Source organism: Cervus canadensis, chromosome 20 (genome assembly GCF_019320065.1).
Source record: "Cervus canadensis isolate Bull #8, Minnesota chromosome 20, ASM1932006v1, whole genome shotgun sequence".
NCBI lineage: Eukaryota > Metazoa > Chordata > Mammalia > Artiodactyla > Cervidae > Cervus > Cervus canadensis.
Genome location: NC_057405.1, coordinates 58,054,464 through 58,068,597, shown reverse-complemented (window position 1 = coordinate 58,068,597; position 14,134 = coordinate 58,054,464). Strand labels below are relative to the sequence as shown.

The 14,134-nt window shown below is 38.4% G+C and overlaps 1 protein-coding gene across 1 annotated transcript in view; it reads left to right on the top strand.

The window, feature by feature from the left end:
• AK9 (adenylate kinase 9) overlaps positions 1-14,134 on the top strand; it is a 111,396-nt gene that overhangs the window by 170 nt on the left and 97,092 nt on the right. The window contains exons 2-5 of the mRNA XM_043439340.1: positions 7,427-7,554; positions 8,853-8,916; positions 10,470-10,522; positions 10,618-10,714. Coding sequence (XP_043295275.1) covers positions 7,438-7,554; positions 8,853-8,916; positions 10,470-10,522; positions 10,618-10,714 — 331 coding nt within the window. The 5' untranslated portion in view covers positions 7,427-7,437. The remainder of the gene's footprint in view (positions 1-7,426; positions 7,555-8,852; positions 8,917-10,469; positions 10,523-10,617; positions 10,715-14,134) is intronic.

The window sequence follows — 14,134 nt, the reverse complement described above, 5'->3', positions numbered from 1 at the left end:
GGGGCGCCAAACCAGTGCCTTCTCTTGCAAAACTAAACTTTGGGATCTCCATAAATCCCGCTTTTTAAACCCACTTCCCTTTTCAGGGGATAATGTCTTCATTCCGCAAATATTTATTGAGCACCTACTGTGAGGTGTTAGATGTACTGGAATGGCAGCTAACCTAGCCTGGGTAGAAGTGCTAGGTTTCCCAGGAGATGGGCTCCCTGTTAATCGCAGAACTCACTGCTAGAGGATTTTCCAACTGCTAAATGTGTTCCCTTCAGTTGCTCAGTCGTGTCCGACTCTTTGCATCCCCATGGACTGCAGCACGCCAGACTTCCCTGTCCATCACCAACTCCCAGAGCTTGCTCAAACTCATGTCCATCGAGTCGGTGATGCCATCCAACCACCTCGTCCTCCCTCATCCCCTTCTCCTGCCTTCAATCTTTCCCAGCATCAGGGTCTTTTCCAATGAGTCAGTTCTTTGCATCAGGTGGGCAAAGTATTGGAGCTTCCATTTCAGCATCAGTCCTTCCAATGAATATTCAGGACTGATTTCCATTAGGATTGACAGGTATGATCTCCTTGCAGTCCAAGAAACTCAACAGTCTTCTCCAACCACCACAGTTCAAAAGCATCAGTTCTTCAGCGCTCAGCTTTCTTTATCGTCCAACTTTCACATCTATACACGACTACTGGAAAAATCCCTGTCTAGCTCTAATTAGACAGACCTTTGTTGGCAAAGTAATGTCTCTGCTTTTAATATGCTGTCTAAGTTTATAATAGCTCTTCTTCCAAGGAGCAAGTGTCTTTTAATTTCATGACTGCAGTCACCATCCACAGTGATTTTGGAGCCCAGAAAATAAAGTCTGTCACTGTTTCCATTGTTTCCCCATCTATTTGCCATGAAGTGATGGGACCAGATGCCATGTTCTTAATTTTCTGAATGTAATTTGGATCTTCTTGCAGTCCAAGGGTCTTCTCCAACACCACAGTTCAAAAGCATCAATTCTTCTGCGCTCAGCTTTCTTCACCATCCAACTCTCACATCCATATATTACTACTGGAAATGGTCCAATATTATGTCATGATCTGTCTGGTTTTTGCAGAAACTCAAGACTACAGAATTAAACAGGACTGTGCATCTTTTAAGGGCTTCTCTGGAGGCTCAGTGGTAAAGAATTCGCTTGCCAATGCAGGAGACACAACTTCGATCCCTGGCTTGGGAAGGTCCCCTGAAGAAGGAAATGGCAACCCGCTCCAGTATTCTTGCCTGGGAAATCCCATGAACAGGGGAACCTGGAGGGCTACAGTCCATGGGGTCACAAAAGAGTCAGACACGACTAAGCGACTACAACAACATGCTGCTGCTGCTGCTAAGTCACTTCAGTCATATCCGAGACTTCATGACCCCATGGACTACAGCCTACCAGGCTCCTCTGTCCATGGGGTTTTCCAGGCAAGAGTACTGGAGTGGGTTGCCATTGCCTTCTCCGATACAACAACATGATGCATCTTTTAAACAGTTTGGAGGTAGCACTCTTCCATTTCATTCAGAATGATTTACTATTGTTTATCTTGGCCAGAAGCTAAGGAGTGGGTATGCAGTTTCAGGAGTTTCCACTTGCCCTTTTCTACACAGTAGCCCTTACTCTACAGTTAGGGAACCCCAGTGAAGGTTTTACCAGCTGCAGTCCCTGTTATGCACTCAAGAACCATGAAAATAACCACTGAGTGATCCTGCGAACACTTTGGATGCACTGTAAGATAGATTTGAGCCAAGGCCCCATCTATCACTGGTTCTCCATTTGCCCTCATTCTCACAGGAGGCTATGATGGCATTTTGGATCTGTTGGTGTTGACGTCAGCTCAGACCCTGTGTTCTATAGCTTGTGAAAGAGGAGAATATTCCTATATCCAGGGTGTCTGTTTCTCTGGTTAATGGTTGTAGGTTCTCTTAGAGAAAGGCTGGGGAATACCTATCATCAGTACTTGTTATAGAGTTTGTAGGCTCCATCCTCAAGGGTTCCTTGCCTTCCCTTCGGTAAATTGGCTCTGGAATCATGAACAAGGAATCATGATTTCCACCTGGGCTACTGACATCAGCCTTTGGTTCATTTGCCTTGTGTCATTTTAGAAATGTAAGGTAATCAACATTTTCATTGACTGTGTATCTGTCTTACCCCTAGAAAGTCCATGTTTATCAACACTGCCACAGATCACTGAGAGTCCTGTTTGTTCCCACTTTGGGCTTGCTGCCAGTATAGTAATTATACCTACTTTGTTTCTGACAGTCAATTGCTACCACCTGGCCTCTGCTCTTCCAGACCCTGTCAGCCCCTTTGACACATGAGAAACCAGTATCATAGCAGCCTCTCCCTTACCTTAAATCCTGGCCCCCCAAAAGGACAGCCACCTCTGAGCTTCTTAATGATCACAGTGTCCCCTTACCAGCTCATTCTTTAATGTCATAATGAGAAGAGTATACTCTGGCCATCCCAAAGAGTAGAGTTGGCTCATGGTTCTCTGGCCTAACATAAAAAATCTATTTAACATGTCACTTCCGTGAGTATTTAACACCTTTCTCTATGCCCTGCTAAGGCAGTCTGGCATTTTCACCTTGTTCACTATAGTCTATTGGTTTTCTCCAAGCATCAAGTCACCTTACCAGCAGTGAAAATTAGGACTTGCTCTGGGTGTCCTAGCTAGGATGTTAAACTATGAGTAGTGTGAGAGAGCCCACGTATCAATCAGCTCCTATCCAGTCTGCATTCCCCCCACCTGACACCCTCAAGATCTTTCCCAGGCATTTTCTCCTGGTTCCTGTTGGTACATCACAGTCAGGCCCTGGAGCTCTTTAGTTGCATAACTTTCTTTCTGTCTAGCACCTCCAGTTGGGCTGGGCTGACACTTAACCCCAGCTACTGCTCTAGAAGTTATGAGAGAAAATAAAGGTAGACCTTGTAAAGGTCAAGCATTGTTTTCTGAGGCATCTGCCTCAAGTGAGACAAGGAGAAGCCGCTCTTTTCCGGATATGCGAAAACTACTTCTGTTAAGGCAGAGTGTTTGGGGTTCAAGATGCAAGGTACTTAGGCATCCATCCAGATATCTCCATCCCAGGCTTTAGGGCCTTGACTTTACTGTATATTATGGAGACTCCCTAATAAATGCATGATCTCTTGAAAAAGTTTAGATGCATTTCCCCCTCTACAACTACATTTTATACTAATTTTCATGGTATTATTTTTTCTAATCTTGAAATTTCAGGCCTTTAGTTCATGAAGTTTTCATCTCAATTTTTAAAATATACTAGTAATATTTCTTACTACATCTTGTTTCATATTGTCATCTTAAAATAATATTGGTATTTTAAGCCTATTTGAATATTCTTAACTTCCACAGAAAGTGTAACCATATCACATTTACCTGGAAGTATATAGTCCCCTCTGGCTTCCAGTGGCTCAATGGTAAAGAATTTACCTGCAGTGCAGGAGATGCAGGAGATATGGGTTCAATCCCTGGGTTGGGAAGATCCCCTGGAGAGGGAAATGACAACCCACTCCAGTGTTCTTGACTGGATAATTCCATGGACAGAGGAACCTGGCGGGCTACAGTCCATGGGGTCACAAAGAGTCAAACACAACTGAAGTGAATGGAGCGCGCGCACACACACACACAAACACACACACACACACACACATATTCCCCTCTAATCCATTTTTCATGGTTCCATGAGCAATTCCCCAGGCCACTAGGACAAAGTTTTGGTCCATCTTTCATGGAAAGTCTGCTTATTAAAATATTTTCATAAGGTTTTATAACTTTTCCATAAAGGGCTTGAATATCTTTCATTCTGTTTAATCCTAATTATTAGTTTATGTTTTTGCTGCTAAGTCATATTTATCTTTGGTTACATTTTCTAGCTATTTTTTTTTAATTTTTTTTTTATTTTCTAGCTATTTTTGATTTATAGAAATACAACTGAATTTCGTATAATGATTTTGAATTCAGCAAACTGAACTATCTTATTAATTCTTAAAATTTATCTGTGGTATATTTGAGTTTTCTATGTAAACAATCATATCATCTGGAAATAATTATAGCTTTGTTTTAAAAAAGAATATTTTAAATATTTAATCATTAGATATAATGGTTGTCTTTTTGTCTTACACTTTACCAATAAAAGAACTTCTATTCTTAGTTGGTAAGAGGTTTATCTTTTAGCGATCATTAAATGGTGCTGAATTATTTCATACTTCTATTAAAGTGAAAGCAAAGTCGCTTAGTCGTGTCCGACTCTTTGCGACCCCATGGACTGTAGCCTATGAGGTTCTTCCATCCATGGAATTTTCCAGGCAAGAGTACTGGAGTGGGTTGCCATTTCCTTCTCCAGGGGATCTTCCCAACCCAGAGGTTGAACCTCCAGCATTGCAAGCAGGCGATTTTACCGTCTGAGCTACCAGGGAAGCTCTACTTCTACTAAGATGATCATATAGTTTTTCTCCTTAAATTTGTTTTAATATGAAAATTAATTTTCCCACATTAAACTGTCCTTGAATCCCTGGGGAAATGCAACTTAGTGTAATGATCTTATGTTCTTCATATATTGCTAAATTCAACTTGTTAACTACTTTGATTAGGATTTTTAAGAATCTTGTTCATGAATGAAATTGGCAATAATTTTGCTTTTTTGCACTATTCTCTGGTTTAGGTATGGAGGTTAGATGAGACTCATAAACTGATGTAAGAAGTCTCCACTTTATCATTTTTCTGAAAGACTGTCTATATAATTTTAAGACTTGGAGCATTTCAATAAAACCATCTGGTTTCCTTGTGAGAAGACTTATAGTTACTGATTCTGTTTCTTTAATGGTTATAGAACCACTCAAAGTTTTTCTCTTTTCTTTAAGAAGCTGATTTTTCTAGTAATTTGTCAGTTTTGCCTAAGTTTTCAAATTTATTTGTGATAACTTTATGAAAGCATCTTATCTATCTGCAGCATTATTTTCTCTGTTTTGCTTCCTTCTATGTCTAATCTTGTTCGATCGACAATAAATCAATAAGCATTACGGAAGACTTAACCAATGAAATTCACAAACTTGATGTCAACATTTAAAGAATACTACATCAAACAAATATAAATTGTTTCTTCTTCTCAAAGATTTAGGGAATTTTTTTTGAAAATTATCAGGTGCTATACTCAGCAGTGGCCACAGGACTGGAAATGGTCAGTTTTCATTCCAATCCCTAAGAAAGGCAATCCCAAAGAATGCTCAAACTACCGCACAATTGCACTCATCTCACACGGTAGTAAAGTAATACTCAAAATTCGCCAAGCCAGGCTTCAGCAATCCGTGAACCGAGAACTTCCAGATGTTCAAGCTGGTTTTAGAAAAGGCAGAGGAACCAGAGATCAAATTGCCAATATCCGCTGGGTCATCAAAAAAGCAAGAGAGTTCCAGAAAAACATCTATTTCTGCTTTATTGACTATGCCAAAGCCTTCGACTGTGTGGATCTCAATAAACTGTGGAAAATTCTGAAAGAGATGGGAATACCAGACCACCTGACCTGCCTCTTGAGAAACCTGTATGCAGGTCAGGAAGCAACAGTTAGAACTGAACATGGAACAACAGACTGGTTCCAAATAGGAAAAGGAGTACATCAAGGCTGTATACTGTCACCCTGCTTATTAACTTATATGCAAATTACATCATGAGAAACGCTGGGCTGGAAGAAGCACAAGCTGGAATCAAGATTTCTGGGAGAAATATCAATAACCTCAGATATGCAAATGGCACCACCCTTATGGCAGAGAGTGAAGAGGAACTGAAAAGCCTCTTGATGAAAGTGAAAGAGGAGAGTGAAAAAGTTGGCTTAAAGCTCAACATTCAGAAAACTAGGATCATGGCATCTGGTCCCATCACCTCATGGGAAATAGGTGGGGAGACAGTAGAAACAGTGTCAGACTTTATTTTTCTGGGCTCCAAAATCACTGCAGACGGTGACTGCAGCCATGAAATTAAAAGACGCTTACTCCTTGGAAGGAAAGTTATGACCAACCTGGATAGCATATTAAAAAGCAGAGACATTACTTTGCCAACAAAGGTCTGTCTGGTCAAGGCTATGGTTTTTCCACTCATGTATGGATGTGAGAGTTGGACTGTGAAGAAAGCTGAACACCGAAAAATTGATGCTTTTGAAATGTGGTGTTGGAGAAGACTCTTGAGAGTCCCTTGGACTGCAAGGAGATCCATACCAGTCCATCCTAAAGGAGATCAGTCCTGGGTGTTCATTGGAAGGACTGATGCTGAAGCTGAAACTCCAATACTTTGGCCACCTCATGAGAAGAGTTGACTCATTGGAAAAGACCCTGATGCTGGGAGGGATTGGGGGTGGGAGGAGAAGGGGACAACAGAGGATGAGATGGCTGGATGGCATCACCGACTCGATGGGCATGAGTTTGAATAAACTCTGGGAGTTGGTGATGGACAGGGAGGCCTGGCGTGCTGTGATTCATGGGGTCGCAAAGAGTCGGACATGACTGAGCTACTGAACTGAACTGAACTGAACTGAGGCCATAAGACAAGACTCGACAAATTTCAAAGAATTATTATAACATGGAGAACATTCTCTGACTGTAATGAAAGAAAGAAAAAACAGAAACAGGAAAATCTTAGTTTTGAGATGTGAGAAAACACACCTCTAAAAAACTAATGTCTAATATTGTCTGTGCTTTCTATCTTCTGTTCTTGATCAACCTTGATAGAGTTTTCTATTTGTAAATCTTTTCAAAATACCACTATTTAGCTTTGTTGACCTTCTTTGTATAATGTTTATTTTCTAATTTATTAATTTAAATTTTTTTTCTATTTTTCCTATTTTTCTTTTTCTAACTTCTTAAATTGAAAGCTTGTTTATCTTGTTATATATTAGTTTCATTGTTTTTCAGTTCTACGTATTTTCTCATTTCCATTAGGATTTCTTTTAGAGCCACTAGTAGGCTCTATACATACCCATAGACAAATTTTATGTGTGTATACATATAGCATTTAATTTGATTTTTTTAAGTGTCTGCTATTGAGCTTTTTTCAGGTGATTGTGTGTACACTAATTTGACCTTTAATAGAATACACACATCAAAACATACATGTGTATATGTACATGTGTGTATTTTTTCCTTAATTTAGTCTTTCAAAGAGACTTTATTTTAGCTGTCTCTTATGTAGCATATATTGGCTTTTGCTTTCTGTCTCAAACTATGAACTAAGTATTGTTTTAATAAATCAGTTAACTTATTTGCCATTACTGGCAAAACCCATCTCTCAGTGGAGTGGAATGGCTTCTGAGCTTAGTAAATTCACAGAATATTCTAGTTCTCCCCAACCTGCCTGCCTATTTCTCCTAAATTAGACACTTTAACAATATTACTCTTTCTTACTATAGTGTTTTGTATTATGACTTCTCAAGAGAAGACAGAAAAGCATCCTTTTGTGGACATATTTAATGAAGATGAAGCTGACATAAACTTTATGTTGTCTAAACCTGTTTGCTTTGTTGTATTTGGGAAGCCAGTAAGTTATCTCTTCTAACTTATTATTTAATATAATTTAAAATTTTTAAAGTCATAATCTAATATTACCATATAAGAATGAAAACTACATAATGTGCTAATTTTTTGAGTGTTTTTTAGACTTCCATTGTATGACTTGAACTCTGAAATAGTATTGGTTGTAAATTATAACTTTCTCTCCTCTTGTGCACTATTACTGAAAAGGAACCTAGGTTGTATTTATCTTTGCTTTTATATTATGAAAAAATTAACTCATCAAAGCACTGCTCCATGACAATTATTAGTAGTATGTGATCCAAAGTTATTTCACACTCAATTTTCACATAAAACTTCTGTGAAATTTGTTGTGAGGCTCTCTGGATATGTGAAGGCAGGACACTAAAGAGACAAACGGAAGATTCTCCCATCCCTGTCTAAAGCTCCTGAGAGGGAATGTGCTTCATCTTCCCTTACAGTCTGTTTTTGGACCTATGTATCAGTTTTCCACAAAACAGGAAGAAACCAAGAATGGCTGTTGTAAGATAGCTTTCCTTCCTAGGCAGTTCTAGTAAGGACCTCTAGATGAGAACTGTTTTCAGCCACTGAGCTAGTTGGTAGCTACCATTAAAGGGCCTGAGGTGGTTAATATAAAAGCCTCTCTGGAATAGCAGAATCTTAGGACTGAACCCAATTCTTGACTTGCTTTTCTACAGACCCTGGGACAGAGTCAAGAAATGTTTCCAATAACTTTTATTATGTTTCTAAAAACATAATGGAATTTTAAAAGTCAACAGTGGAAGCAATCAGATATAAACATTACTTCATTAAAGTGAGCTTTTATCTTTAAACTATGATACTTTTCAAAGATATCTATTACGAAGCAAGTTTTTGCTCTTGAAAGTTACTCTATGGAAGTCTTTACATTTAGTCATTCACAATCATAAACTTTAGGAAGGAAATAAAATGATGAATCTCAATATTATCACAATGATTTGTATTCAGAATTATAAAATTTAACAATTGAAGAGTGCAATAGCTAGAATACCATTACAGTACACCTTCCTGGTTTCAGGACTATTTTCTTAATTAAAACAAAAACTTAAATCACTTCACAAAATGTGACAAGTGGGACAGTGAACACAGAAAAATGAAGCTATAAATATTTCATACCTAGGGTCTATTCTTTACTTATTGTATGGAAAAAATTTTACTTGATAATATTTATGTAATTGTAGTACCTATTAATATAATCTTTAAAAATTGTGTTTTGTTGGCAAATAGCTATTCTCTTAGGTTTTACATAATGTCTTTCTTTTTAAGGGGGTTGGGAAGACAACATTAGCCCAACAGATAACACAGGCATGGAAATGTATTCGTGTAGAAGGTAAATCTTACCTTTCCCCCCAATATTTTATTATGAGAACTTTCAAATATGCATTAAAATGTAAAGCATTATACAATGAACACCCATATGCCCATCTACTTTCTATCTAGAGTCTATGATTATTTGCTGTATTTGCTTTATCAGACGTCACTACCAACCCCATTTAATATTATCTTTAAAATAGCCTCAAACATGTTTTGCCCTTCTGTTAGTCTTAATTTTGGTCATAGAATTCAAGATGTTTATGAAACATCTTTGACTTCACTCTACTGCCTCCAGTTCTCTAATTGCATAATTTAGAACGAATGGGGTTACGTGTGTTGTGGGTATCTCCCTATGAAAGATGAGAAGAGAGGGAACTCTCACAGCTTCTCATGGGAAGATTTCCCAGGATTAAATTATCTTCAATGATTAATTTTATTTTTTGTCATTTTTAATTCATTTTTCATTCTTTGCAATATATAAGACAGGGATTTGTATCTTTGTACATACATATTCTTTTAATAAATAAAACCATTTATGCCTTAAAAGAAAAATAAGCAAAAGAATGAATCTATAATTCATAAAAGTAGAAATAAAAATGGACAAATATACGAGAAAGAGTTTAACTTTGTTATTATTCAAAGAAATGCTAATGTAAATAATCTGTTCCATATTTGCTGAATAGATTGGCAGTGAATCTTTACAGTTTCTACTATCATTGTTGGCAAGAATGTTATCAAATGAGCATTTCACATGCTGTTAATGCAATGATGATCTGGTACAACTTGGAGGGAGAACAATTTGTTAACACATAACACAAACACACACAAAACTTTTAAAATGTCCCCTTTCTCGTTATCAAAATAAAATCCACTTGTAGGAAATCTTAAAAAGCACCAAACTTATCATAGATTAACAGCAGATAGGGACATCATAGGTTCCTGGGTCCTCCCCTAGGTTATGCCCCTGTCATTTCTGTCCTAGAATATCTTTCATCATGGGATTAAATATCTCCTCTTAAAAAGGAACCAAGTTATTAGAATTTCACCCTCAGGACCCCTTTTTCCTAGATTAATTTCAGAGTTTTATCTATTTTTAACATTTCTTGATGTATAATTTCCTTTTATACAATCAGTGTGCAAAATTAATGGGCTGTAGATATAACTATGCATGGTTATAAAAGTATCTGGACTAGTAATGTTAATACTAGTGTGTACTTTGTATAATTCTTTCTAATTTCCAAATCACTGTCATATACAATACCTCATTTCATCAGTATTCCCTGGTATACTACACAGAGCACAAACATGCAAGATGCAAAGGTGTTTGGGAAGTTAGCTTCCCCAGGATCTTTTAGCTGGGTGAATGTCAGAGAGAAGTTGTTTATGGAATACATTCTGCTACCTTGTACTTTAGATAGGCTTAAATGATATCATGAGTGTAAATGTGCTTTGTAAACTCTAAAGTGACACAAATATCAATCTGTGTTACTAGTTAAAAACATACAAATATGTTTCTTACTTGAAAATTCTCAGAACAATTTGTGCTAATATTCTGAATTCATATTTTAGCTTTACCAATTTTGGAAGAACAGATTGCCAGTGACACTGTAACAGGAGCTATGGTAAATCTAAGTTTCAAAACTGTTACGATTTCTTTAAAAGCTGTGTATCGCATGTACATTATACTGTCATATGCAATATCTATGCTTGTTCTTAGTTGCAGTCACTGCTGATCAGTGGCCAAAGCATTCCAGATGAACTTGTCACAAAGTTAATGCTGGAGAAGCTCAACTCCTCGGAAGTCTCTCACTTTGGTATGTTTCTTTTTATACATCAGTGGCTCTCAGAGCAACCTTAAGACTCATGGTTTATCTGAGGCACAAATAATTCCTGGAGTTGCACCTTTTATTTTTACCCCTGGCGCAGGAATCCCGGAGTCAGAATTCATTTGAGTGACTCTGATAGTTTTATTTGCTTGTTTACTTGTTTTTGTTCTTCAGAATCTACATTTGTTTTCAAATTTTAAGTTTATGTGATTCAACCTTCTTATAGCAACGTGTTACCCAGCAAAAGCATCAATAATCTGCTGTGGTCCTTCATGCAGCTCTGATAGCCTCTGCTTTCCTATTTGCCCTGAGTTTTATTATTAAGTCCTGTCAATGGTTAGGTTTCTCTGCATTAATCCACACTCATAAGACAGGAATGGGAACTAGAATGACACCAACTTATCCTCTGGCTCCAGATACTTGCAGGCTTCAGCCTCTATCTGGCTCTGGACCCGAGAAATCACTCTGTGCTCAAACAGATGCTGAACTGGGACTTTGGACCTAATTTCCCAAGACAGACTACTTAAGTTCAGGATGACTAAAAGGAAAAGGACAAACTCTATGGCATTTGCCAAAGAAGGAAGAAGAATAAAGATATGTTTGGGAGAAAATCATCCACCTAAAAGAGATTTACTGAATGAGAGAAAAAAATATAGAGATCCGCTTTATAGGCTCAGTACATTAAGAGAGGGCACTGTGACTATTAAGAATACAGGGGCACAAATAAAGTGCAGTACAATGAAAATCAATAGTGGAAATAGCAACAGCAGACTTCTCACTGAAGACCATATATGTGTGTGGGTATACATGTATAGTTAGTTGCAGCTGATGCTGATCAGTGGCCAAAGATGTAGATTATATATATATATATATATATATGTATAAAATCTATATATATATGTAGAAAGATCTATATATACAGAATGAACCATTTAATACATAAATATATTAATATATCCACATATCATCTCTTTTATTTCATATAAATACACTTTATCCATCCATTTAACTATCTGCTACTGCTACTGCTAAGTCACTTCAGTCATGTCCGACTCTGTGTGACCCCATCCCTGGGATTCTCCAGGCAAGAGCACTGGAGTGGGTTGCCATTTCCTTCTCCAGTGCATAAAAGTGAAAAGTGAAAGTGAAGTCGCTCAGTCATGTCTGACTCTTCGTGACCCCATGGACTGCAGCCTACCAGGTTCCTCCGTCCATGGGATTTTCCAGGCAAGAGTACTGGAGTAGGGTGCCATTGCCTTCTCCAATTTAACTATCTAGTGATCAGTAATAAAGAGAATGTGTTTAGTCGCTCAGTCGTGTCTGACTCTTTGTGACTCCATGGACTTTAGCCCACCAGGCTTCTCTGTCTGTGGGAGTTCTCCAGGCAAGAATACTGGAGTGGGTTGACATTCCCTCCTCCAACAAAGAGAATGAACTTAGGAAAAGCACTCAGAATGAGGAAAGTAAAATGAATAAAAAGGTAAAAAAAAAAAAAAGACAATCACAGAATTCCAGCTTGGGTCATTAAATTACCTCAAAAAGTATAATGATTGAAACTGAAGAATATATATAACGGTATATAGGCAAATATCTTTTTGTTTATTCTTTACTTCACCTTACCTCTTAAGAAAATTTAGGGTGACTTACTCGGTCACAAAAAGATGGCATATATTGTTAAGTACTGGCAAAAAGAGAAAGAAAAAAAAGAAGTATTAGAAAAATAAATCTACTCAGCTTGTCATTCACAATGTTCATAAACTTTTTAACTTATTATGGAAAATGTCAAATGAAAGTAGAGAGACTGGTATAAAACCCCCCATGTGTCTCTCACCCAGCTTCAACAATGACAGCTCTTGTCCCGTCGTCTTATTTATTCACACTTCTGACTATACCCCTCCCCCAACCAACTTTACTTTGAAGCTAATCCATATCATATCATCTGTAAATGTTTTAGTTTGTATCTCAAAGAGATAAGGATTCCTTTAAAACTTATCATATTACCATTATCATACCTAAAAGTTAATAGTAATTCATCTACTCACCTGTCTGTGGTCAAATTTCACCCAGTACCTCATTTATTTTTTTTTCTAGTTGGCTTTAATTTGCTTGTTTGTTTGTTTGTTTGTTTGAAGCAGGATGCAGGCAACCAGGTTTCACATATTGCTATTGCTTCGTGTGTCACAGTTTCCTTTTATCTATGAATTGCCTGTACCTCTGTCTAGCATCTTGTGTTTTTTATGCTGAAGAAACTGGTTATTTGTCTTTGAGTTTCCTAAGCTTCTGAATTTTGCCAGTTACACCCCCTGGTATCATTCAATGTATGCCTCTTTCCCCTAGACTTCTGGGACCCTGGTACTGGTCCTAGGAGCTGGCAGAGGAAAAGTCAGTGGTTTAATAATTCTTGAGCCTGAGGGCCACACTGTCAGCATGCAAATGCATGGCCTCAGTCTAGGCATGCCCAACTGGGCTCATTTAGGGCTACAGTGAAGGCAGGATGTCAAGTCCCTTCTACCCAGCCTCCCTTCACCCATCCTACAGCAGCCCCAAATTTCTTTGGAACCTAGCACTTTGCTAAACACAGTTTGAAACTCTCTGTTAAGCAAGGATTCTTTCTGATGTTTGGTCTTATCCAGCAGCCTGGTGGATGGTAGAAGCGATATTGAAAGTGAAGGGCTTTCAAAATAGAGATATTAACTTGGGTCAGGGCCTGGGTGAGGCTGGGTGATTGATAATTCTAAAATCCCTAAAGATGGATATGTGCTGCCAGGAACCCTGCACAGTAAAATATTGCCAGATCCAATCAAATATTTTTCTGTACCAGAGCCCTTTTATACCCGGAGCTTCTATCACTATTTAAAAAAACTTTACATTACCTGTAGTTATAAACCGTTTATTCACAGCCTGTCATGCTGTGTTGGCCTTGAGCCAAAATCAGATGCCGTGAGCTGCATCCTCACACGAGAGAAAAAGGGAGAGTCAATTCCTGGGTACCCTAAGAAGCCCCTCTCTGCTTTCTTTCTATATTCCAGAAAAAATCATTTTCCCAAGTGACTGATGGACAGCCCTGGTCTGGGCAGCCCCTGCCCCGGTGTGTCATATTGTAGATGGTACTGTAAGTCATTGGTCACCAGTGTGTCCGTTCATGTCAGGCTGGCATGAGGTGAGGTAACTATCAGGCCTGACTAGACGCTAAGCCACCTGATGTCCATGGATCTCTCAACACTTCAGTCTAAGAGCAGTGGCATGCCATCTTCGGTTTTGTGGGAATACCTTCTTCCCACTGTGCCAGAAAGTGCTGGCAAAGTGATGCTACAGGCCAGTTGGCTTCCCCTGGGCAGTGGTGTGAACAGTCTGAGTTGTTCCTTGATGGGGGTGATGCAGGCTGGGCATTAGCCTGCCTAGTGCCTA